Genomic DNA, 27,466 nt, shown 5'->3' on the forward strand with positions numbered 1-27,466 from the left:
ACGTTACCATGGACATCTCACTGCAGTCTGCCACATGATCAAGCTCAGGCCCAGTTCTCAGCTCTGTACGACTCGGTGGGAACCCATTAGTCCTAGTTAGCTGAGACCAGAGGCAGGCTGGGGAAATCTCCCAAAACTCCTTGGGACTTCCCAGCTGTTGTATCAGGGGACAAACATTTGCCCAGGAGTGAATGACTCAGGGCATTGGCCCAACAGCATGTATTTAGTACTCATGGAAGGTACCAGCTTGTCATAGCTCTGGAAACTAATGGCCTCTGATTAGCCACAAAACAGGCAGAGCACAGTGCAGGCCTTCCTCCTGCAACCCCTCCCCCCACCTCCCGCAGGTGCTCCAAACCTCAACTTGAGGTGTCAGCTCTAGGGGTGAGAGGGAATGAAGGGAGCTCAACTTTGAGGACCTTTTTTACCATTGGACTCTCTACTGAGACTTGGGGCTCATGGTGGTGGCCTTTAGTGATGTGAGCAACTGTTCCCTGGAAACCGGACTGAAACAGAGGCCTTGTGTAAACAGTAAGTGTTCTGGCCGTACTTAGGGTTGCCAACTTTCCAATTTTTCAAGCCAGACACTACAGGCCCCGCCATCGCTTGCTTCCTCCCTCGGGACTCACCTGCTGCCTGCAGAGCTGGGTTGGGAGGAGCTGATGGAACCTGCCTGCCCAGGGGGGCTGCTCCCCAGCACGAGAGGCCAGAAAGAGATGGGGCCCTAGGCAGGCTGGAAATGCAGGATGGGCGATCATGGTGTGGGTGGGAGAGCCCAGTCACGGGCCCAGCTCGTTAAATGACTCATGCTGTCAGGATCCCGCCCCCTCCGGACAGCGCTGCCACCCACCTCTCCACCAGATCCAGGAGCCAGCTGAGCTCCTCCAGCAGCAGCTGCTCTTCCCGCCCTCCCGCTAGCTAAGGACGATTGTGGTTATTGAAGCCAAATCGACTTCTGGTATATGTCAGTAGTACTGATTGGACCTTGCACTGATCCCCTTTCAACCAGACTTTCCAGTTGAAAACAGGACACCTGGCCCCCCCAGTATAGCTATACTGGCAGAGCCCCCTTTTGTAAATGCACTATATATTGACAGTAGGAGTTTTTCTGGTGGCATAGGCCAGGTCTACCCTGAGAAGATAGGTCGATCCAGTAATGTTGCTCTAGTGTGTGAAAAATCCACACCCCTGGGCGACATACTTCAGCCAACTAACCCCAATGGAAGAACTAGCTTCTGCTTCTCAGGGAAGTGGATTAAACAACAGCAAGGGGAGAACCCCTTCCATTGCTGTAGCGAGTGTCTACATGGAAGTGCGACAGCAACACTGCTGCAGTGGTTTAAGTTATAGACATAGCGGCTATGCCCATCAGTTCACCAGTCCACTTTTCTTGAAACTTTCGGTTTTCATCTTTCAAAGCACGTATCTTTCTCTTTTTTGGGGCTTGTGGCTCGCTTATGGCCTTATCGTGGCTGCTACTTTCTCCAACTGCCTCATTTTCTGTAGTAGTTGTAGATCTGCTTCTGTTCGTTTCATTAATATCCACAGTTACGTTCTTATCTGCTTTTTCTCCTGTTTCACTTTCTGATTTTCTCTTCAACGGAATTAAGAATCTATCTATTCTTTCCAGTAACTCACTGGGGCCGAAAAATAATATACCACACAAACGGTTGAACTCTTAGAGTTCTACGTTGGTTATTATGGTAATACTACGGCTATTATACAACGGATATACTTAGGTTTACTTATCGGCGCACAGCGTACCTTGTGGTCAATGTGATGTGTGAAGAAGGTGGACTTTGATCGGCTCGGTACATATTCTGTTAAAAATAAAATAAATTGGAATATAAACAATTCATCAGGCAGCTGCACTTAGGGTCAGTGGGAGCCGCCAGTGGCTCCTGGCCTTGCAATGAAGAACATTGACATAGCCATAGTAACACCATCTCCCTGAACAACATTAGCTATGCTGACAGAAGCCTTCTTCAGTCTACAGTAGAGATTTTGCCAGCATAGCTCTGCCAGCTGCCAGGGGTGTGAGGTTTCCACAGCCCCGACCGACACAGCTATGTTAACAAAACTTTGTAGTGTAGATCTGGCCTGCATTGAGGCTTTAAACTGGAATGCAGGAGTCTAGAAAGCAATACTGTGCATCCCAAAACAAAACACATACCCTTCCAAAAAGGGAAATCAGGATGCCAAAAATTACTACTTAACTGACACCACATCCACTTTTGTTCCTAGAGAGCACATGCTTAATGACGCCCTCTTTGGGAGCTGCACAATATTAGTGTCACAGAATAAGGGAGTGGGGGATGATAACATGCATACAGAGCGAGGGTGTGCTATGCTTGGGGGCCATGCTACTAGTGGAGTCTTTGACTGGAAAGTATAATGTTTGCTCTCTACAAACACTATAAAGAATTAAACAGATTCCCACTGGACCACCCAACTCATCTATGCACAGGAGAACCGAAACATGATCAGAAACATGTGATTGAAAACTGAACATTACAGTTCATATACTGAACACCACAGTGTAGGTAACACTATGCAAATCTCTGTGTCAGTAAAGTTTGGTGTTCCTGGGAATGGCAGTAGGAACAAATATTCAGGGATAGATTCAGGGCCCTTGGAGAATGTGGCTATATTAAAAAGTCAAGTCAGCTTAGGCTCAATATTTAGGTTTTATATTAAAAACAAACCCAGATTTTAATATTATTTATTTTTCAAAACAGAGCAACAGAAAAGTTTGTTTTTAAAGTCCAATAAGAAATGCTATCCACTGAGATTTAACTGCACCTCTACAGAGTTTGCAACCCAGACACTGTGCTAACCCCAGGCCATCAAAGTGAAACTGTCTACAAACAAAAGTGAAACTGATCAGCTTGTTTCTCCTCATCCATGCTGACAGAAATGCAAACAGTGATTAGTATAAATAAATACCCCAAAGTAAACTAACAATTTAGAAATTCTCAATTTTAATAACGATAGGGGTTTAATAATCCACCTGTGAGGGCTTTTAAAGTTATGACTTTTACCCTGACAGCATCCCTTTAAAACTAAATTTATCAGCCCTGCCCAGCAAACATCCATCCTGGATTTCCCGGAGTCCAACAGGATTTGAAATTACAAGAGCCTTTGGAGACTCTAAACCCTGGAATCAATAAATTGATAGAGTCAAAGCACCTTAACAAAATAGCAATCAAGCCCCCAAATACATGAAGGGGGAACATCGGTTTTGTAAACATCACACTGCTTGTTGGTGCCCAGTGGCATGTCAGGACAGATGTGCTTTGTTAGATTTTTCCCTGGCCCTGTTTTCACCCAATTACAAAGTAGCAAAAAAAGGGCTTGATACAAAATAACCAGTCAGCAGCACCTTCCAGTAAAAATGTAAACCAATCAGACACAGGTTAAATAATTTCCCAGTTAAGATAAGTGAGAACAGAAGAGACTGACTAAATGACAGAGTGAGAGAGATGAGAAAGCTAGGTGGTTTTCTTATCTGAAGCTAAAACCCCGGACATGAATAATTCATAAGTTAATAAAGCAAGGTTACCAGTTCCCTTTATAAGACAAACATCTCACCAGTAATTTCACCATTAGAACAGGGAGTTTGAGGTCCTTTAAATTGTTTGGAAGAGAGGATTCTTCAGATACAAGATGCAGTCCCAAAGAAGTATGGTCTCCTGGTTCCCCGCTGGTCTCCTATCCAAAGCAGGGCTACTGCCGATTATGTATTGTGAATTCCAAACACAATTCTTTAGAGATTTCTATCCCCAAAGGGGTAACAAGAATTCAGTCTGGAATTCCAGTGTGGAACTAGATGGTGTTCTGCACAAAGGCTTCTGTCGTGAGGGCATCGCGATATACACTCCCACGGGATTAGTGTCTGAATTCTCTGTAGTGAGCCTCTGCAATTCTTAAGGCCAGGGAGCCAAAATCTAAAACAAAACTCTGACTTGTTGGTGCGTTAGACAACGAACAGACACACACTGTAGAACTCTCTCAATGAACAGACTAACAAAACTCCCACAGCAGGAGAGGAATCTTTTTCCCTCCACCAACTTTTTGGAAACATCAGATGCCAAATCAGATTTTTCCTTCAGTCCAAAGTTGTCCCAGAGGAAAAGCTACTTCCAAGAGAGCAGCGTTGACTAGTCCTATGGAACGAGTCAGGCCATCAGATCCACAAAGATGGCATTGGCAGTGGTTTGTCCAAAGATGAAGGCTCCAAGTGTGACCATAAACGTCCCATAGCTGACCAGTGCCCACCAGCTGTGAATAGAGAACACAGATCCATGTGCAACGTTAGACAAGGGAACCCATCTTGACACAGTGTCTGGTTGAACCCCGCCAATGGGAATAGAGGTCTGAATCATCTTGCGAAAAGGCAAGGAGAAGTGGAAGGTGAATTTGTTTTTACCTGGCTGGCCTGGTTTCCGGGATTTCAGAAAGTTTGGCTTGAATCAGGCATAGTCCTAGTGGGGAGGGAATGCAAACAACATTGAACATCAGAATAGCCATAGTGGTCATCATTCAACAGATTCCTGAGTAGAGACTCAACCGCCACACCTTGAAGACAGAGGAGTCATGAATTTCAGAGAAAGAAAAGTTACTGAAAAAAGCATTCTCTGTCTTTCCTTGGCTTGTTCTAGTGAGATAGAGGGGAGATAAGCCACCACCTTCCCAGCCAGGCAGGAACAGCCAGACTGTTAAAAGCTGCTTTATCAGTGCTGCTAATTTATTGACTAAGGGGATCAAGGAATTCTCTCCACACCCCTTCCAGCATGCTGCCTCTCCTGTCCGGGAGCATGGATGGCCCAAGAAGAAAGAGTCTAGAATAAAAAAGAACCTGATTCGCTTGCATGGCAGGAGACAGCACAATCAATACCACCAGGCCATGCCATCAATCTCAGTATGCTAGATTTTATTGCCTTCTCAAAGGGGATCAAGAAGGGAAGAATTACACTAGAAATGTGTGCTAAGTGCCTTGCTAACCAGGCTGGGGTGGGCAGGATGGGGCGCTCAGCACCTCTCCCACATCTTTCTCACCCAACAAGCATATTAAGTTCAGGATGTTGATAGCCAAACTCCTACCCCCATTTAGATCCCACAATCATAACTCTGTCTCCACAGTGACCAACTGGCATGTGGCACACTGCTAACTTCACAGGGGCACAGGACCATTCCTTTCTTCGATGCTACTTCTAATGATTTGGGGCCAAGTTTTCAGAGTGGGTGGAGGGGAAGTCAGCGCAAATGTGGGCTTGGACTTTGGGCCTCCTTTGCTGAAAATTCAGCCCTTGATGTCTCTCTGTCCTTGAGAGAGAATAATATTTTGTTTTCACTCAGTACCACCAGACTGGTTTTATTGGCGAGGACTGGGTGTGGGGGGGCATTGTAACTTTATTGCCCTGTCCTTTCCATGATCTTTCCCCAGAACTCTGGCTCAAAAGGAGCTGTATGGCGCACAGGATACCATAGAGATGGATGGGATATGGATACATAGATATCCGTTCCCACCAGATCAGTGCAGGATATGTAGGAGAACTGACTCCTGTGAAGTGTGACCCCACGGCCTAATTCAGCAACCCAATGAAACACAGTGCTCACTGTTTAATATGCTGGCTGCTTTCTGATTGGCTGCTGTGTGATTCCAACACACCAAAAGCGGGGGCCATACCTGGGAAGATGAATATGAAGCAGGCAGCCAGGCCCCCAATGACAGAGATGACTTTGCCGATATCTGGGATGAACAAGGCCAGGAGGAGAGTCAGGAGAAACCAGCTGACTGTCTGGAACACACGCCGGCGCCTCTCGCGCACCACATCTTCCTCCACCGTTTCCCCATTGTAGCGTAGCCAGAGACCCTCTAGCACGGCTCTGCAAGGGAGGCAGAGAGACGAGAATAGCAGGGGGCTTCCACACCTCACATATCAGATCCCAGCTCTTGGGATTCCCTCACCATTGATTTGTTACCAGGGTTGTACGTTCAGAATAGCAGGATCTCTAGTAGCCTGGCCCCTTGCAGACCACCAAGGGGAAGAACCAATCTCATTTAGTCTGGAGCGCCCAATCCATGAACCACCTCCCGCTCCTCTCACCTGCCGCAGAAGTGCAGGATGGGATAGGATGTCAGCACGCAGAGGATGATGAAGGCCCGTGCGATGGCAACAGGAATGTCATTGGAGGGGTAGGACAGCAGCACATCCTGGTCCACACTCGTGCCAAATGTCAGGAAGCCACAGACCCCTGGAGGGGACAGAAAGCCAGGGGAGGATATCAGCCGGGGCTAGGGGAAGGATGGGGCACAGGAACTTGGATGAAGGAGATGGCCAGGTTTGTCCCTGGGGCCCACACTTTAGTGGGATCTATGGGGCACCAAAGGGATAGTAATCTGGGGTTGAGGTGCAGAATACACAGCGATGACAGCATCTCCTCAGCGGTGGTGGCTGTGGGAGAGTTTACAGCTGTTCCAGTCCCGGGGTCCCTTGAACAGCAGTTCAGCTGAAGGGAAGCTCAGAGCTTTCCCAACCAGAGTCTTTCAGGAGGACATGCTGCAGCAGCAGCTGGGCCCCGTGGGCAGGACAGAGATCAAAGGCCTCGCTCCTACCTGTCCCTGTGTAGACAAAGAGCGCGATAACCATGGCTGCCGTCACCACTGCCCCCCAGGGCTTCACCTCTGGCCGCTTCATGCTGTTGAAGACGGGCACACTACTCACGTGGCACTGCCAGAGACAGAAAGAAAGCATGCAAGGTGCTGCTGGGCCAGCCATTCTGTGCTCCAGTGGGACTCAGCTACACCAGCCTTATAATGGGAGTGGAAGGAGACGTACAGAGGCAGGCAGTCCCTCCACACACTGGCATGTTACCAGGGAAGGTGACTGAAGCAGGAAACGTAACTGAATTAAGAGACACCTGGATTTGTTTCTGGACAAGGAGAGCCCACCTCCCAGCTTTTCCTTGGGTTCAGTCTAAGTTTAGCCCTGGGTCTGTCCAGCACAAAGCCAGGCCGTGTGCTGTCAGGTGTCTGCATCAGAAACACTTGGTTGTGAAACTGAAGTGATGGGAAACATCACTGATGGTGAAAGTGTGCCTCTCCTGTCACTCAGCCCAATGGATCCCACTGGAAGTTCAGGAAAGGGCAAAGAAAACAGGCCAGGGGGCAGGACAAGGGACTGATTTAGGAAGAAAGGGGAAGAGCTAATTATGTAGAGGGCATGGCTCAGCAACAGAATAACTATCTGCAAACACGGGAAGGACGCGAACACTCAGGAGTGTTTTTTAGCCTGGTGCAGGGACATAATTTGCAGTACTAAAGTGAAATTAAAGGGACTCCCAGGCTGAATTCCCAGGGGAAACATCCTGAGAGTGAGGTCTCTGGCTGTGGAACAATCTCCCAAGGAAGTGTTGGAAATCCTGTTACTTGGGCCAGTTAGAACGAGAATGGACACGACACTTGACAAAGTCTTGCAGGGAACAAGCCAGCACTGGTCTCAAGAAAGAGACTAAGTGGAGCACAACAGGTCATCTCTGTCCTCAGCTTCAATGGTCATTTTAAAACTCCATTGTTTTGCTTGTATCCTTCACTTTAAGGCTTTATCCCATATCATGTCCTAGTGCGAGGCTCTGACAGGGGCAGTAGGAGTCTTGATATTAAAATAAAGGGGAGAAAGGGGGGGAAGAAGAGAACCTAAAATAATCCAAAAGAGGTGCAGCAAATTAGACCAGATGGGCATTTCCTGCTCCTAACTCATCTTAGATCTCCATCATCCCAGGCCTTCCTGGGAGCAGCTGTACCTGGAATCCAAAGCAGATGGTGGGCATGGCGTTGAACACGGCCATCCAGGAGGAGGGGCTGCGGAGAGGGAAATCACAACCAGTTCAGATCTAGCTGCCAGGATAGTTACTTGGGTTAAATAGCAGATCTCAATGGCACATGTACATTTCCGGGGTGCTCCATGACATGCTCAATTCACTGCAGTTTGCATAGTGACTGATGGTTTCCCTGCTCATGCACTTGCCAATATTTTCAAATGGCACTAGTGATTTTTGGGGTGCCCTCTGGACACCTTAAAGGACCCTGATTTTCAGAAAGTGCTGAGCACCCACCCTCTGAAAAATCAGGTACCTTTAAAAGGCATCTCAAGTCAGGCACCCCAAAAATTGAAGTACTCAGCAAGTCACTAGCCACTGTTTAAAATCTTGGCCTGCGTCTTCCTCTTCAACCGTTTAGTTTGTTCTGAAAATTCTATAAAGTACTAAGCAAATTCAAGAAAGTTTAGATTATCAGCATAGATCTAAAATCTCTTTGACCACAGAGCAGAGTAAACAGTATAGAAGGTGGGTGCAATGCTTCATATGAAAATCATATTATTTGCCCAATATAAAAATGATAGTGAGTCCTTCTTTTGAGGCACATATATAAAGAGGAACACACAAGGAGTAGGCTGACAGAATTTAATCACCCACGCTGGAATTGGCCGGGACACTTGCAAAAAGAGGGAATTTTTTAAAAGGGCAACCAGTGATCGAGGCCTCAGTTTTATGTCTCATCCATAAGATGGCACAGTATTCTAAAACACAACGCCAGGACATTGGCTCAAAAGAACAGAGTGATCCATTAGCAGAAGACAACACCATCCTAGCCACTATGGATGTAGAAGCTCTCTACACCAACATTCCACACAAAGATGGACTACAAGCCATCAGGAATATTTTCCCTGATGATATATCACACCTGGTAGCTGAACTTTGTGACTTTGTCCTGACCCACAACTACTTCAGATTTGGAGCCAATCTATACCTCCAAGTCAGTGGCACAGCTATAGGCACCCACATGGCCCCACGGTATGCCAACATTTTTATGGCTGACCTAGAACACCGCTTTCTCAAAACTCATTCCCAAGCACCTCTCCTTTACCTATGCTACACTGATGACATTTTCATCATCTGGACCCACGAGAAAGAGTCCCTCGAAGAATTCCACCGAGATTTCAATAATTTCCACCCCACCATCAACCTCAGTCTGGACCAGTTCACACAAGAAATCCACTTCCTGGACACTACAATACAAATAAAGGATGGTCACATTAATACCACTCTATACCGAACACCAACTGACCTCAATACATATCTTCATATCTCCAGCTTCCACCCTAGACACATTACATGATCCATTATCTACAGCCAAGCCCTAAGATACAACTGGATTTGCTCCGATCCCTCAGACAGAGACAAACACCTACAGGATCTCCATAAAACATTCTTAAAACTACAATACCCACCTGGAGAGGTGAAGGAACAAATTGACAGAGCCAGATAGGTACCCAGAAGTCACCTACTACAGGACAGACCCAACAGAGAAAACAGCAGTTTTCACTGGCCATCACCTACAGCCCCCAGCTAAAATCTCTCCAACATATCATTAAGGATCTACAACCTATCCTAGCAGATGATCCCTCACTCACTCAAGTCGTGGGAGGCAGGCCTATCCTTGCTTACAGACAGCCCCTCAACCTGAAGCAATACTCACCAGCAACCGTACACAGTACCACAAGAATACTAACCCAGGAACCTACCTCTGCAACAAACCCCGTTGCCAGCTCTGCCCACACATCGAATCTAGTGACACCATCACAGGTCCTAACCACATCAGCCACACCATAAGGAACTCATTCACCTGAACATCTATTAATGTAATATATGCCATCATGTGCCAGCAATGCCCCTCTGCCATGTACATTGGCCAAACCGGGCTGTCACTACACAAAAGAATAAATGGACACAAATCAGACATAAAAAATGGTAATATCCATAAACCAGTTGGAGAGCACTTCAGTCTCCCAGGACACTCTGTAGCTGACTTGAAAGTTGCTAGACTTCTACAAAAAAAACTTCAAAAACAGACTTCAAAGAGAAACTGCAGAGCTGGAACTCATCTGCAAACTTGACACAATCAAACTGGGTCTGAATAGGGACTTGGAATGGTTATCTCATTACAAGAAGTAATTGTCACTGTTCACACATTCTCATCTTCTAATCAATGGTTGTGAATAGGCCTCATCTACTGTAACTGAATGGACTTTGCTAACACCTACCCTCCCCATTGTTGTTCCTTACCCTTGGATGTATATATACACCCCCTATCTGATTTCTATTTCTTGCATCTGACTAAGTGGGTTGCAGCCTACGAAAGCTTATGCCTGCAGAAATTAAATTTGTTAGTCTTTAAGGTGCTACAGGACTCTCGTTGTATTAGTAGAAGAGACAACCTAGTTTGAAAGATTCCTTGAGACCATGAACCATATCTCTTCCTCTTCCATGAATGTGCCATATATCAATTTGCTTCTCCCACAATTCATTAAATTTCATTTTAGCCAAATGGATTATATTTCCATTGTTTTCCTTTATTATTAATATTTGATTGTATTTATTGCATATAATTAATAACTATAGAAAAGACCGGTTGGGTATTTTGTCCATTGCCAGGATATTCAAAGCTGACCCATCTGATAAACACCCTATATTTTTGCCTGTTCTGAGTGAGTATTCATCTCCCAACTAGAATACAGACTGCTAAAGATTGTGCTGGATTTGATGTGGAGGTATACAAGCAAGCCAGCAGTTATAACAGGGATAGGACAGAGCTGATACTTAGTGGTACCCAAGCCTGGTGTTTGTCTGATGTACCAGATGTTTCTGCAGACTTATTTAAGAACCAACAATGTGCTCAGCGCTGTACAAATCAGAGAGGACACAGTCCCTGCCCCAGAGATCTTACAATTTCCCAGAACAAGATGCACAGGGAGATCCACAGGCAACTAATAAAATGCTCTCTCCCCTTCTGTATGACATTGGGGCAGAGAAGGCACCCGGCTGGTATGAGCTAGCGTTTACATACATTATGGAAGTGGATTTAATTTCCTTACGAGGGATTGGAATAAGGAGCTTCAGTTAAAACAAATGTAAAAGTTTTAATTCAAAATGCTTCTAAAGCAAACCTTTCAGAAGCGGCTGCAACGATGGGTGGTGCTGTCTGCCTGTGCCTACAGACAAACCAATAGACCAATTCTTGGAGACATAATCTGAGCTCATTCATCTGAGAATGGGAATTTAGGAGCGTTTGCATTTCAGTATTGTTAGTCCTTTCACTACTGATCAGAAACAGATTGCCCCACAGTTCCAGAGCAGCTATTTTTGGTACAAGGCCACCCCTTTATCTCCCTAATCTAACTTGTGACTCAGCATGCCCTGGTTTTGAAGCGTGGGTGCTGCTTTCCCGTACCGCATGGGGATCTGCCCTGGGATGATCTCCTTGTCAGGCCAGATGTATTTGATAATGACGACGGCGGTGACGTACCAGGTGCCAATCACACTCAAGGAGCTGCAAGAAAGAAAAGACTGGACAGATGATGGTGCTGCCCCTCTCCTCTGCTCACTCTTATTCCTTGTTCAAAGCCTCCCTGGGGAGAATCTGGTGAGCCTGGACAGGGACTTCTTCCAACAGCATCTCCCTTTCCCCAGTACATTCACATGGTTCTCCCAGGAATCCAATGGAGTTTTTAGTTGCAATATTCCACTCTGCCCCACCCAATTCTCTCTCCATGGCCATGGCTCCTTCCAATCTCCTGTCACTGCTACCATCAATCCAACTTCCCGAGTGCTAGCCTTAGGATAGGTCAGCCACCAATGGCCACTAATTTTCTATCCAGAATATTTCCTGTTGTCTAGCCCTGCTCCGAGTAATTTCCTGCTCTGAGTAATTAGAGGCCATGGGGGTTAAAGCACCAGACACCAGTAGAGCCAGTGCTCCCACCAGTTCTGGGGACGGCGTGACATACTTAGAAAAGTGTTAGCAGAGAGAGAGTCTATGACCCTGCTTGTCTTCTTTCCTATGGGACCATCTTCATGGTCCACAGGGAGAAACCAGAGACAGAGATGCAGAGAACCCACTCCCAGCACCCAGTCTCCTACTATGGTTTGGTATGGAAGAGCTAGAGAGAGGGGAGCTTGTGATATATTGCCCCCAGAGAAATAATTTTACAATGCTTTTCATCCAAGGACCTCAAAGCACTTTACACCCCATTTTACAGGTGGGGAAACTGAGGCACAGAGCAGTGAAGGGACTTGCCCAAGGTCACAGAGGTTATCGGCAGAGCTGGGGCTAGAATCCTCATCTCCTTGATCCCAGTCCAGTGCCCTACTCGTGTGCTAAGAAGGCAGCAGAACGCAACTGAACACCCTGGTCAAGCCCAGTTGCCTGCCTGTCTCCTTAGCATCCTCCCACCCACAGCTCCTGGTTCAGCTTTTCCCAGCCACCCACCTGGCGTATTTCTGGAAGCCTATCTCCTTTGGGATGGAGAGGGGCAGGATCAGGAGGAAGGCTGTGATGCTGATGGTGAACTTGCGGTCTGTGTACCAGTGGCTGCCATCTGCCCCATGGGGATCCTTCAGCAGTGCAGCAATGACTGGTAAGGAGATAAAGGCAGAACGATATGGTCAGGGCATAACCAAGCCCGATGCCAATCAGGCTGGGGGATCCCCATCTTAATGGAGGGCAGATCTCAAATCTGAGTCAGGAAACATGGGGGGAGGAAGAGGAATGGAAGCTGTGCTGAAACAGAGGCAGGGAGCTGCTGGGGCCAGCACTGGCAGTTCAGCCCTGGGGGTCTGGTGAGAGCAGCCTGCATCTCTGTGTGACACTGTCATTCAAGGCATCCCTTTAATTCAGCCCTCAGGAGCCACAGGGCCCAGCACAGGCTGCCAGGATGGGCCAGTGAAACTGTTCATCACATGCAGTGACGTAGGCTCCCTTGTGCTCCATGCCCTCACCCAGGTGTAACACCCTCTCCTCCCCCTCAGGAGCCTGGCCCAGGGTTGGCCCAATGCAGCCCTGACCACTCACTCTTGTCCTGCTGGTCCCCGATGATGATGAGGAATGTGATGCAGGTGCCAAAGGTGTAGACAGCGATGGCGACCTCACAGAGCACGCCGGGGACTTTGCCGCACACAGCCCACACCACTTCCTGGTACGTGCGCTCATTGCTGGCCCGCGAGCAGTATGCCAGGATCACCAGCCCTCCGATAATGAACACCAGCATGGACTGTGGGCAGAGCAGGGCCGTCAGAGCTCTGGGGCAGTGGCATACCGAGGGTCTCCAGCGCCCGGGGGCCAAGCCTACATTTGGCCCCTCACCCCCAGGCCTCACGCACCCTCCCCCCATGCAGGGCAGGAGCTCCCCAGCTGCCCTGGGGAGGTGGGGTCTGTACCTGTGGAAGGTGAGGGGGGGCGCAAATGCAGGCTTGGCTCCAATGCCCCTCCTGCTCCCTGTACTTACCCACCGTGCGGTTCCTGCCTCTCCCGCTGCAGCCCCGCAGCCCGGTGCCGGCTCAGATGGGGTGGCCTCAACCCCCTGGCCTGGGGAGGAAGTCTGGGCCGGCCCTTCATAACTCACAGGGGGAGGGAGGGAGGCGCTGAGGGACACCCCTCAGAGTCTCCTGCGCCCCCTGCCCATCATGAAGGGCCAGCCTGGTGCTTACCCACCGCTCCAGCCCCGCAGCCCAGTGCTGGCTTGGACGGGACGGCCTCACCCCCGCAGCCTGGGGGTGGGGGCGCCGGGCTGGCTCTTCAAGATGCTCAGGGGGAGAGGCGCTGAGGGGCGCCCCTCAGAGCTTCCTGTGTCTCCTGCCTCCTGCGTGTCATGATGGGCCAGCCCGGTGCCTCCCCGCAGGCTGGTGCCAGGGGACCTGGTCCCCCCACACCCTGCCATCTCGGTACGCTACTGCTCTGAGTTCTGAAGCCCCCATGACCATCGCACCCAGACAGATGCACCAGGACCAGGCACCACTTCGCTCAGAAGAAGCGAATGGGAACATGCGCTAGGATGTCTCCTGCATGATCCTCTGTGTTCTCCTGCAGGGAACCCCAAGCACCCAGAGCCCCTCCCTCCCGTCTCACCATCTGCAGCGCGATCCCCGCTGCCACACCGCCTGCCGTGCTGAAGGCCGCGGGGAAGTTGAGCAGCCCGGCCCCGAGGGCAGCATTCACCACAATGAAGATGGCCCCCAGTGTGGAGGTGGCCCCCGTCCTGGGTCCCTGCCCCTCTTCACTCTTCGGCCCAGTCTCCACGCTGGGGCTCTGTAGCAGCCTGGCCCGCTCCCCGGCATCCGCACTCCAGTCCCAGTCTCCATACTCCCTGTTGATCCCCACATTGTGCCGGGCCATTTCCCTGTCCGGCAGCGCCTGTCCGTTCTCTGCGTCTCCCTATTGACTCATCACCGGGCCATGACCACAGGCAAAGAAAACACCAGCCCACATCGACTCCATCCAGCCTCAGCATCCAAGGGGTCACAAAGTGGGTAACATTCTCCTGCTGCAGGCACAGGGGGCCTTGTCTGGGACTCACCAGGTACAGAGTTCAGGCTACTTTACTGCTCCTAGAAGAGGAGTAAAGGAAGAGCATCACCACCAAGTGCATATGAAATTCATGCTGCTGGCCTGCTAGATCAACAGTCTTCCTGTGCCCTAGCTGCAAAGCAACTTAACCTCTCATTTAAAGATGACATTGCACTCCTGGGTGGGTTGCTGGAAGTGGGGACCAATCTGGGGCCTCTGGTTCTTAAAGCCTGAGCCTCTGCTGCCTGAGCTAGATGACCCAGTTCTATTGTCATCTAGTTGCTTATGAGAAACAAGTCTCAGTTCTGCTTCTGACATACAAAAATCCACATCACACAAATCACCACCAACACAGTCATCTTTGTCTCAGCTGACAGACCCAGGGATTGGACGGACAGAGAGAGCTCCCCTCTATCTCCTAACAACCGGTCCCTCTAGGTCAGAGATGAGGCACGGTGGTGAGCTGGTGCATGGAGGAAGCATACACTGCTTGCATTGTCTATGCTGCATTGGCCCTGTGGCGTGAGAGAACTTCAAGTCGCAGTGCTGTGAAACTGGTGCCTTGTCACTAAAATTCATTTGACACACACACGACTGTATTTCAAAACCAACTTCCTTATTTCCAACCCACACTTCTGCAAACACAGCAAAAGCCTTTGTTCTCCTTTGGGACAGAGTTCAGGGCAAGACTTGAAGAGCCACCAGTTGGAATGGTATGAGCACAAAACAAAGCAGAGGGAACACCTCAGAACCTGGGAAAAACAACAGCTTTTCATATTCATCACAAAAGGACACCACAAAGTCATTGCTAGGTTGGGGATACCAACTTTTGTGTAAGATCCTCAGCACTGGAGCTCAGAGATACACAAATTTAATAAATCCACCCCATGTATTAAGAACTATTGCCAGTGCTTAAAGAGGACATGCAAAAGGTAACGGCAAGAGAGGAGACTGTAAGCTCTCTGGGCAGGGAGCGTCTTTTTATTGTTTTTGTACAGCACCCAGCACAAAGGGACCTGAGTTCATGTCTAAGGGTCCTAGGTGCTACAGTTCACAAATAAATAAATAAATAAATAAATAAATAAATAAATAAATAAATAAATAAATAACAGAGAGTATGCTCTTTTTGCTTCTTTGTGATGAAGAAAGGAGACTTAAAAGGTCTATTTTTCCATTAGAAATGAAGATTCTGTTTTCCATTTTTCTTGGAAGACTATATGAAGAACTCGTCCACCTCAAGTACCAAGTAAAACTTGATTAATTGAGAGAGGAAGCGATTTCTATTCAGACTGTTTAAAATCTTTTGGGTTTTGCCAATACCTCTAAGTCAAATGCCTGATTCCCAGTTGGAAGGAAAGACATCTTTGTTAAATATCTTCCATGTAGAAGAGTTCCAGAGGGGTAGCCGTGTTAGTCGGTATACAGCAAAAACAACTAGAGTCCTGTAGCACTTTAAAGACTAACAAATTTAATTTCAGCAGGCATAAGCTTTCATGGGCTTCAGCTCACTGAGGAAGTGTTACAGAACTCTCGTTATTTTTGTTAAATATGCAACTTTTCTAACCCCTGAATCATGGTCTGAGAAAGCTCCCACTCTGTTGCTGTGGATCCTCCAAAAAGCTCTCTAGCGAAAAGAAAAATTAAAACTCCCCCAGAGCTAAAAAGGACAAGGAAAAATAAAAAGGGGGGCGGGGGGGACACTCTCTTTTTTAAAACAAAGTAGTAAAAAAGGCACAAACCCAACCATCCCCACAGGTTACTTTTAATCACAGAAGTATTGCTCACATGTCTGCACTGGTTGCTTTGCCCCCAAAGCTCTGTTTACAGTTGAACTACAGTAATTACAAACTGGCCATGATGTAGAGAAGCAGCTTGAATTATGAAGTTGGACTGCATTTTTCTCCCTTCCCAGCAAAGAGGGCTTCATGATGGGACTTTTATACTGTTCTTCATCTGCCCCACTATGCACAGCTACTGGATTAACTCTTTATACTATGAGGCAAGAGATACTTCACTCCTTCCACCACAAAACAGTAATGACACCAATTAGTGAAATACTGAGCCCCACAATGTATTTATTCCGCTCATTTTAGTGCTGATCAGGAAGCTGGGAACATGCAGAGTGAAATGAGGAGCAGACTGGAGTTTGCCCTCTCATGGGATCATCAACTGGATTTTTCCAAGCATTAGTAAGATAAGCTATCAGCTCTGTCACTCCAGGGTCTTACTCTAAGTGTAACTCAGCCATGCAGCATCAGCATTATAGCATGGGATTAGAGAAAACAAAGCTAAAGCATAAAATTAACAGGTCAGAAGTATTTGCCTCAACCCTGATCCCTTAAGGAAGGGGTTAAATACTGAGGCAGGTGTCTTGTTATACCCACATAAGTGAGTTGGGAAGGGCTCTATAGGGAAAGATGATCTTGGATGTGGGCTGAGCATTCCTGTGACAGAAGTCTGAGGAGCAGTCACTCAGACTATAAGGTCAAAAGGGACCATTATGATCATCTACTCTGACCTCCTGCACAATGCAGGCCATATAACTTCACCCACCCACTCCTGTAATAGACCCCTAACTTGAGACTGAGTTATTGAAGTCCTCAAATAATGATTTAAAGACTTCAAGATACAGAGAATCCATCAGCAAGTGACCCGTGCCCCATGATGCAGAGGAAGGCAAAAAACCTCCAGGGTCTACGCCAATCTGCCCTGGGGGAAAATTCCTCCCTGACCCCAAATATGGTGATCAGATAAACCCTGAGCGTGTGGGTAAGACTCACCAGCCAGGCACCCAAGAAAGAATTCTCTGTAGTAACTCAGAGCACACCCCATCTAACATCCCATCAGAAGCCACTGGGCATCTTTACCGTTAGTAGTCAAAGATAGTCAATTGCCAAATTAGGCTGTTCTATCATATCATACCATCCCCTCCATAAACTTATCAAACTCAGTCTTGAAGCCAGCTAGGTTTCTTGTCTCCACTGCTCCCCTTGGAAGGTTGTTCCAGAACTTCACTCCTCTGATGGTTAGAAACCTTGGTCTAATTTCAAGTCTAAACTTCCTCATGGCCAGTTTATATCCATATGTTCTTATGTCCACATAGGTGCTGAACTTAAATAACTCCTCTCCCTCCCTGGTATTTATCCCTCTGATGTATTTATAGAGAGCAATCATATCTCCCCTCAGACTTCTTTTGGTTATGCTAAAGAAGCCAAGCTCTTTGAGTCTCCTCTCAGAAGGCAGGTTTTCCATCCTAGTAGCCCTTCCCTGCACCTGTTCCAGTTTGAATTAATCTTTTTTAAACATGGGAGACCAGAACTGCACACAGTATTCCAGATGAGGTCTCACCAGTGCCTGATGTTACCAACACCTCCCTACCTCTACTGGGAATACCTCTCCTGATGCACCTAGGACCACATTAACTTTTTTCATGGCCACATCATATTGGCAGCTCATAGTCATCCTGTGATCAACCAATATGCCCAGGTCCTTCTCTTCCTCTGTCACTTCCAACTGATGTGTCCCCAGCTCATAGCAAAAGTTCTTGCTATTAGTCCCTAAGTGCATGACTTTGCACTTTCCACTATTAAATTTCATCCTATTTCTATTACTCCAGTTTACAAGGTCATCCAGATCTTGTTGTATATATCGGTCTTTCTCTGTATCAGCAATACCTCCCAACTTTGTGTCATCCACAAACTTTATTAGCACACTCCTGGGGAAAGGTGTGAGTTGATCTTTATGTCCTCCCCATTGTTTTCTTTGTTAACATAGACAGTGGATGTCTTCAAACACTACATACAGTGTGGAGTGCTTTTGAGGAGCAGGTTGAGAAAAGCATCTCCAACAGCCCTGAAACTGACTTCAACCATCTCATCTGTGTATTTTTTGTAGCAAATCACACTCCCGGAGTGAAAGACATCCGAGGACACACAGATCAAAGCTCATAAATAATTTCTAATCCACTACGTGATTAACCAGTGGCGCTCACAGGTGCAGGACAGCACTGAGACAGATACTTTTCTTCTGAAGCTTATTGAATTAGATACATACCTGAATAAGAACCACACCTGTAGGGTAACTAGGAAGTAGTAATAAGGGTTATCAGTCAATGTTTATGGGTATAAAATGGATTGCCATCTGGGGTCTGGATAAAATTTTCCCCCAGGGCCAGGTTCCAATCTCTACAATAGCCATGGTTGCAAAGTGCAAGAAAGAGGATTTCCAGTGAGCTGAACTAGCAGAGCAAATACCCTTGCCTTGCATACTGCAGTACCCCATTGCTGGCAGACAAACTTCACAATGTCAGGGTTAAATGTTCTCCATCCTTAACTCATTTCACACTAAACCCTCAAAATGCTGCATCTGGTGCAGTTTCTTCCCATGGCATAGTCCATCAGGTGTACTAGTAGGTAGCAGCCCTTCCTATGAAGCAGGTGGCATCTGTCTCTGCTTACAGCCAGGAGATCAAACTTCTGGGACTAGTGGTCTTGTTTCAATGGATGATTCCTATGAATCCATCTGGCAGAGCTACACTACAAGCAGAAACTTTTAAACCCTTGCTTCCAGTGCACAGCTTCCTTGTGGAGGGTTTCACCCTGAAATCTGCTGACAGCAGGGGCACCATAACCAAGAGACAGACTCTTACCTCCATGCCCTACCCTCTCCCATTGCTGACCCTCAGTTGCAGCACTGCCATGCCATGTGCAGCCCCAAGTAGGAAAACTCCAGCCAAGCAAACAACCCACCTTTCATATGACAGCCTGGAGAAAGAGCAGACCCATTAGCACAGGAAATGGGGACAAAAGAATGGGGAGGGGAAAGGCAAGCACAGAACCTGCCCCAGGCACCTCAATGGGAGCAGTAATCATTGTTTTATTGAGGGTGGGGGATGGCTAAGGTCCCATGTCTGCAGGGCAGCTCTCCCATGGGCCCTGCAGCAGCATCCATGGCAGCAGATGGGTCACATGGGTGCGTCCAGGGCCCTATTTCAGCATCAAAAGGGAATGGCAAAGGGAAATGATCATATAGTTGCCACAGAATCTGTTTAGTCGTCTCAGATGTGGAGTACACCACTACATGAGGGGTCCTGTCCTGATGTCTACAAGTGGATGGGAAGAAGGGATAGGCTAGGTATGCCCCTTTTTGATACCCACTGTTTTGGTGAGAGGAAAAGGAGGGCTCGAATACACAGGGAGGTTGGTGCATACGGGCACCAGATCTCCTCGCTGCTGGGCGTTTGGGGACTCCTATGCTCATTACTCCACCAACCCCCTTCTTCCTCCCCTGAAGCCCAACCTCTGCCCCTTACTCATGCCTGGGGAAATGGAACAAAAAGCCTCTCACAGTCCCGCTCCTACCTCTCTCAGCACCGGCTCCAGTCCAGCAGCTCCTTAGGCAGCTGATTAAGCACCACGTGCAACCTAGCTGGCGTCACCCGGCGCACAGGAGGCTGGGAGCTGTAGTTCTCTCCCAGCCTCGCTGGTTCTAAGTTGCCTGGGCCCTGGTCATTCTTCTATGAGTAATTTCCTGTTTCGTAACTCGCTTAACAATAACACTCAGCAGGATCTGGGTTTTCAAATTCTCCATTTCAAGGCCCTGACGGTTTCCAGGTCACTAGATCAGCACAATTGTGTAAAGTTTTCTACCCTGCCCAACCTAGCTTCCTCCAGCCAGGGCAATAAACAAGATACCAACAAACTGGACTTCACATCATGCAGAGCTCTTACCTCTATGCCTTATACTGACTTAACCTTGCATAGAGGCTGGTCTGTAAGACACACTCAGGGGGAAAAAAAGATTGTTACAAGTAATGGCAAACACAAGGTAACTTAGAAAAATATTTTCCAGACCAAAGAAAATATTTAAACATGTAAATTTAATCACATGCATCCACTGGCTTTAATGCAATGTCTCTGATGAGTAAAAGTATTAGTGTTTGCAAAATTAGGCCCAATATGCTGAGCATCTGCATTTCCCATTGGTTTCAATGGCAGATGCAAGTGCTCAGCACCTCAGGCGTTGGCCCTATTGTTTGTTCTATCCTTTCCTGTTGCATTTGGCCCTGGGCCTGATCCCCTGTAGCTTATGTGGTCCATTACAGCAGCACAGAGTGTAAAATGCCACCAGATCAGAGTGGGATCTTCTACACTTGCTTTGCATGGATATAAATAACACAAGGTGCAGGGCAGTGGAGATTCAGGCCCTTGTCTCTTCAGTTTTTCTGCATCCCGAGGAAGAGCTTTGTGTATCTTTATTTTTCCACACATCCTGGTAGCTTTTATCCCCCTCAGCATCTGGTTCACTCTGAAATTTGGCATTGAAGTCTTTCAAGCCAAGGCTGGAAATTGGCTTTATGGAGGTGTGTATGTGCAGTAAGTGGCCTTGATGTTTTCTCTGCACAGATCTCTCACACATCACTGAACATCTATCTCTCTTGTGGAAGGCAGAGACTGGTTTTCAGGACACAAGTGCTTCTTTTGTAAAACAATCTACTCCCTATAGCCCCCCCCATCTAATCATGTACAGACCTTTTTCCAAGGCTTCTGTTTATTCTCTGAAATTCCTGCCTCACTAATAATTAGGGCCAAAGCCTGAGGTGCTGAGCTGGAGGATCCCCAGGCTGGGGGGATCTCGTGGGTGTTGGGGCAGTGGGTTGGGCTCTTGGGGGGAGGGTTAGTTGGGGGAGGGTCTCAGCAGTGGGAGTTCTTGCAGGTGTTGGGGCAGTGGGTGGGGTCTCAGGATGGGGTAGGGATGGTGGCGGTGGTGATCTCAGTGGTGGGGGATCTCCCGGGTGTTGGGGCAGTGGGTGGGGTCTTGGGGGGGGTGGGGGGATCTCGGTAGTGGGGGATCTCATGGGTGTTGGGCCATAGGTTGGGGTCTCAGAGGGGTAGGGTTGCTGGTGGGGTTCTCGGCAGTGATGGGGGTCTCGAGAGTGTTGGGACAGTGGGTCGGAGTCTCGCGGGGCAGGGGTCAACTCTTGTGAAACGGGGGGAACGTAAGTGGTGCTGCCCCGGCCCCCGCCTGTTCCAAGGCCCAGAAACTGCTCCCTGTCCCGAGCCGTGGAGGGGGCACATCGACTGCGCGGTTTGGTGCTTGCGCCGCGCCGTAGCCGTCGCCATGGAGACGGGCCTAGCGGCCTGACCCAGCACAGGAGGCGCCTGGAGCCACCCACCGGCCTGCCGGCCCGGAGCGCACCCCGCGGGATGAGGCGGGAGCGGGGTGCCCGGAGCCGCCTCTGACTGCAGAGAGAAGGTAGGGACTGGGAGCGGCCCATGGAGGAGCGGGGTCCCCCCGAGCGCCTAGTCCCGCTGCGGAGGGCGGAGCCTTCAGGCAGGGGCAGCTGGCCCGGAGCAGGGAGCTGCCGGCGGCGTGAGGGTGCTGGGAGAGGAGCCGGCGGCCCGAGAGCTCCAGGAGCCTGAACTGGCAGCTCCCCGCCCGCCGGGGCCTCCCGCGCGTCGGCCCCCGGGTGCAGCGCCCTGCCCTGCGCTGCCCTTTGTAAGGCGTGATGCGGGGTAGGCAGCTTTTCACTGCAAATCTCGTTCGTTCTCCGGAGCCAAAGCGTCATTTCTTGGCCGAAATAGTGTATTCCCCTTTCTGCTCTGTGTTTTCTTTGTTAGTAAACAGACAGAATAGTTCCAGAGCCGTAGCTGTGTTAGTCTGTACACAGCAAAAACCACGAGAGTTCTGTGGCACTTTAAAGACTAACAAATTTAATAAGCTTATGCCTACAAATATTAAATTTGTTAGTCTTTAAAATGCCACAGAACTCTCGTGGTTTTTGCAGTAAACATACAGTATGCATGAGAAAAAAACGAACAACCAGAAGCAGCAATCAACCAAGTTGTTGCAAATCTGGCTGTAATGTTTTCATAGGAATTACATGAACAGTTAAAAATTATGAAATCTAAATCAATCCTATTTGGTAGACAAGTTAACAGGAAAAATGGCTGCATTTTTCAAAATTAATTTAATTGTGTAATGGATATAAAAATATTTTTAGAGAATAATAGAAGATTAGGGTTGTAAGGGACCTCAGGAGGACATCTAGTCCAACCCCCTACTCAAAGCAGGACCAACCCCAACTAAATCATCCCAGCCAGGGCTTTGTCAAGCCAGGCCTTAAAAACCTCTAAAAATGGAGATTCCACCACCTTCCTAGTAACCCATTCCAGTACGTCACCACCATCCTCCCAGTGAAAAAGTTTTTCCTAACATTCAATCTAGATCTCCCCCACTGCAACTTGAGACCATTGTGCCTTGTTCTGTCATCTGCCACCACTGACAACAGCCTAGCTCCACCCTCTCTGGACTCCCCCTTCAGGTAGTTGAAGGCTGCTATCAAATTCCCACTCACTCTTCTTTTCTGCAGACTAAATAAGCCCAGTTCCCTTAGTCTCTCCTCATAAGTCATGTGCCTCAGTCCCCTAATCATTTTTGTTGCCCTCTGCTGGACTCTCTCCAATTTGTCCACATCCTTTCTGTAGTGGGGAGGCCTAAAACTGGACACTGTACTTCAGATGAGGCCAAATAGAAGGGAATAATCACTTCCCTTGATCTGCTGGCAATACTCCTACTAATGCAGCCCAGTATGCCGTTAGCCTTCTTGGCAACAAGGGCCACTGTTGATTCATATCCAGCTTCTTGTCCAGTTTAACCCACAGATCCTTTTCTGCATGTTGTCTTTGTCATGTTCTACTTTTTTGATGTTATCTTGTTCGTTTCACATCTAAAATAGGAAGAAACCACATGGGTATAGTTGGCTCCCAAATAATCAAGTTTTTAAATTATACATAAACACATAAGGCCTACCTTAATACTGATCTGCCTGGTCTCTGATGGTTTCTAAAATATAGAACATGGTGAGTATCTTTGGAAGACTCTCAAACTATTTAAAGAATATGACCCTATTATACAATTAGTTGAACCAGTTTTTAGACCTGCTGTGAGACTCATACATCAGTGATATGATTTGCCTTTTCAAGGAATTTGGAGAACATTTCATCTGTGGCTGGAATATCTTCACTTTCTTTCCTGTTTTTAATTCCAAAATATCATCATAGATTTGCGAACTCTGATCAAGTTTGTGGAAATGTACAAAATGGTAGCCGCTTTGCTTCAATAAACTTGAATGTTTATGCAAATAACTTTGATGCCTTCTATTGAACTAATCAGTATTTGAAACAGTAATGCTGCATTCAAATTACATGGGGAAAGAGCGACAGATAAAGGGTTTTGCTGGAGTACAGACATTTCATTGTCTCAGTATTCAGTGAATAGCATTTGAAAAGATGCAATTCAGTACTTTGATATAACAACCAAAGTGCATCTTGTTTTCTTTCAATTTACCCACTATCATTCTCAAAAACCTCTGATGAAAGTAATTGAGGGTCAACTTTTTGAATTTTTCCGAAATTAGACAACTACAAGTGTAGTAAGTAAAATGCATGGTTCACTGTTAATTAAATCATATTTACCCAATTGACATAACTCATTCCACTTGTTCACTTTGACTCTGAAATTGTAAAATAAGAAAGTTGCTGTTTTTGTTATAACTGTTTAATTGAGCATTTGTTGTTATTGTTAGTGTCAATCACCGGTGACATATTTTAAGAGAGAGGGAGAGAGTGTGTGCGCGCATGCGTGCGTGCATGCAACTATAAGCATTCCATGATTTGTATTAAGACCGTTTTACACAGAAGGGAAATTTCATCATGAATTCCTGCATAATTTGGTACTGTCTGCTTTTCCAAAAAAAAGCTTTTGTGATCTGTAATACAGATGCTACCAAGTCCTACACCAAACATCCACAGGGAGGGGAAAACTTTGGTAAAAGAGTTTATGCAGAAGGATTGGTAAAAGGTTTTTATGATTCATAGAATTTAAGGACAGCAGGAACCATTAGGCGATCTCCTTTAACCTATCTCACAGGTCATAGAATTTCATAGGTTCACAGCTTCCAAGGTCAGAATGGGCCACTGTGATCATCTAATCTGTCTTGCATAACATTCAGAACTTCTCCCTAAAATTCCTAGAGCATATCATTTAGAAAACATCCAATCTTGATTTTATACATTTTCAGTGGTGGAGAATACACCACAACTTCTGGTGAATTGTTCAAATAGTTAATTTCCCTCACTATAAAAAATTTACATCTTATTTCCGATCTGAATTTGCCTAGCTTCAACTTCCAGCCATTAGATTGTATTATACCTTTCTTTGCTAGATTGAAGAGCCTGTTATTAAATGTTTGTTATCCATGTATGTACTTACAGACTGTGATCAAGTTAATCTTTAACCTTCTCTTTGTTAAGCTAAATAGAATGACCTCCTTCAGACTATCACTATAAGGCATGTTTTCTAATACTTTAACCATTCTCGTGGCTCTTCTCTGAACCCTGTCCAATTTATCAACATCGTTCTTGAATTGTGGGTACTAGAAATGGATACAATATTCCAGCAGCGGTCACACCAATGCTAAATAGAGAGGTAAAATAACCTCTCCACTCCTCGAGATTCCTCTGTCCATGCATCCCAGGATTGTATTAGCTCCTTAAGCCATTGTGTTGCATTCAGAGCTCATGTTCAGCTGATTATCCACCATGACCCTCAAAACTTTTTCAGAGTCAATGCTTCCCAAGATAGAGTCCCCCATCTTGTAAGTATGGCCTACATTCTTTGTTCCTGGATGTATGCACTTAGCCATATTAAAATGCATACTGTTTGCTTGTACCCTGTTTTCCAAGCGAAGCAGATCGCTCTGAATCAGTGACCTCTCCTCTTCATTATTTACTGCTCCCTCAATTTTTGTGTCATTTGCAGATTTTATCAGTGATGATTCTAGGTTTTTTCCCGGGTCATTGATAAAAATGTTAAATAGCATAGGGCCAAGAATCAATCCCTGCTGGACCGCTTTGGACACACGCTCACTTGATGATAATTCCCTGTTTACAATTATATTTTGAGACCTATCAGTTAGCCAATTTTTAATCCATTTAATGTGTGCCATGTTAATTTTATATCATTCTAGTTTTTTAATCGAAATGTCATGTGGCATCAAATCAAATGCTGCTTCTAGGTATAATGAGAAGCTGATGAGGCAACAGTGTCAAGCTGCTGTTGATGTAGGAGGCTCAATTTCCCTTTCCAAGTATGGCTCACTCAGCAGAGCTGCTACCATGCCTGAAACTGTAGGAACACTTGAAGTGAGAAGATCAGGAGCTGGATGAAGGCAGGCTGGGACTTATATTATGTAAGATGGAAGTGATGCTAATAGGCTAGGGAAAGAATCTTAAGGGTATGCAGAACTTGTTTCTGTCCCTGTTATTTAGGAGGTTTACATTTTGGGATTCCAGGTGAGGTGAGATGACTTTCCCTGAAAGCCATAGACCAGATCTGGGAATTGAAGTGTTTTAGGTGCTGGAACTGTCCCTGGGTCAGTTAACTGCCTTTAATTTTTTTGGGTCCTCCTGGACAGTGACTAGATCCATTGTTTGCCCCTGATGCTCAGAGCTTTCCCAAACAAGAAACTGACAAGAATCAGGTCAATTTCACATTGCCTACAGGTTTCTGAGTCAAGGTAGTGAAGTGCACCATTCTTGTTAGATTTTCTGAGACTTGGTTTACACTACAAAGTTAGGTTGGTGAAAGACAGCTTACATCAACCTACTTGTACATGTGTCTACACTAAAATTTGGTTTCTGCCAATGTAAGTGCCTGTTACACCAACTTAATAACATCACCTCCGGGAGCGGCATAGAGCTAAGGTCTCTGTACCTATGTAGATGCAGTGTGAGTGTAGACCCAGCATCACTTAGTCAACTTTTACTGTCTTCCAGCATCTGTCCCACAATGCCCCATACTGACCACTCTGATCACTGTTGTGAACTCCACTGCCCAGTGGTCACGGAGCCCAGAAGTCCAACCTCCCCATTAAAGCCTCATGAATTTTTGAAGTTCCTTTTCCTGATTGCTCAACTTTGTGAGCACACCAGTTCTTCATTGTTGAGTGCATCTTCCCAGCTAACCATGCTGGCTACACAATTCAGACCCGCTCTTGCCTGGAGTAGACAGGAGGTATTGGATCTCCTGGGCCTGTGTGGAGAAGAGGCTGTGCAGGCACAGCTCCAAACCAGCTGTAGAAACATGGACATCTGTGACCAGCTTGCTCTGGGGATGCAGGACAAGGGCTACAACAGGAACCAGCAGCTGTGCAACATGAAAGCCAAGGAGCTGTGGCAGGCATACCAGACAGCCAGGGAGGGAAGCCTACAATTGATCCGGTGCCAAGCCACAGACCTGCCACTTTTACAAAGAGCTACATGCCATACTCAGCAGTGACACCTCCCACCCCTCAAGAGCACTGTGGATATCTCTGAGAAGCCCAAATCACAGGCCCCTGCTATGAACAGCGAGGAGGAAGAGGTGGAGAAGTATTGGGGACTGGTGACCGGAGAAACCTGCTGGCCAGTGAGACTAGACCTGTTTTTGACTCCAGCACAGTCCAGCCAGTCCCACCAGTTAAACAGAGGAAGGAACCTCAGATAAGTGTGTAGTTTAATTTAAAATTACAGGGATGGCACTCCCAAAGTAGCAGTACAGATCTTTTGGCTTATTGTTAATTTATTCATGCTAGAAGAGATAGTGGTACAACAAAGAGAGGTCGAGTTGATATCTGCTTTTTGTTCCCCTTTGGAGTTACAAGGGGGGCAGGGCATGCAGAGCAGTTTGTTTATGTATGCAGAGTTGTCCCAGGAATCCTCCGAAGAGATCTCAATGAAACTTTCATGGAGGTAGTCTGCAATCCTCTGCTGAAGGTTTCTAGAGAGGGCTGCCTTATTTCTTCCTCCACAGTAGGACACTTTCCCACACCGCTCAGCAATAACTTTAGCAGGCACTATTACAGTACACAGTCTAGCATCATATGGGCCTGGGTGACCTCTGGACATCATCAGCCCCTGTGCTTTTTCTGTCTCTGTTACCCTCAGAAGTGAGATGAACTGAAATCACCAACTCCTGGGCAATACGGTGCCCAATTCAGTGCCATTGCCCTATATTACTGGA

The 27,466-nt window shown here is 47.1% G+C and overlaps 1 protein-coding gene across 1 annotated transcript; it reads right to left on the reverse strand.

The window, feature by feature from the left end:
- Positions 1 to 2,706: 2,706 nt before the first annotated feature.
- On the reverse strand, positions 2,707 to 19,870 carry SLC38A7 (solute carrier family 38 member 7). The gene is made up of 11 exons (XM_067552777.1): positions 19,765 to 19,870; positions 13,967 to 14,445; positions 12,914 to 13,112; positions 12,332 to 12,476; positions 11,294 to 11,392; positions 7,807 to 7,864; positions 6,620 to 6,734; positions 6,111 to 6,258; positions 5,690 to 5,889; positions 4,430 to 4,484; positions 2,707 to 4,281 (listed from the first exon to the last, which is right to left on the reverse strand). Exons 2-11 carry the CDS (start codon positions 14,231 to 14,233, stop codon positions 4,179 to 4,181), a joined length of 1,389 nt encoding a protein of 462 aa, XP_067408878.1. The 5' UTR covers positions 14,234 to 14,445; positions 19,765 to 19,870; the 3' UTR covers positions 2,707 to 4,178.
- Between the last annotated feature and the right edge of the window lie 7,596 nt (positions 19,871 to 27,466).

Source organism: Emydura macquarii, unplaced genomic scaffold (assembly GCF_026122565.2).
Source record: "Emydura macquarii macquarii isolate MOO-44397 ecotype Brisbane River unplaced genomic scaffold, CSIRO-AGI_Emac_v2 contig_295, whole genome shotgun sequence".
NCBI lineage: Eukaryota > Metazoa > Chordata > Testudines > Chelidae > Emydura > Emydura macquarii.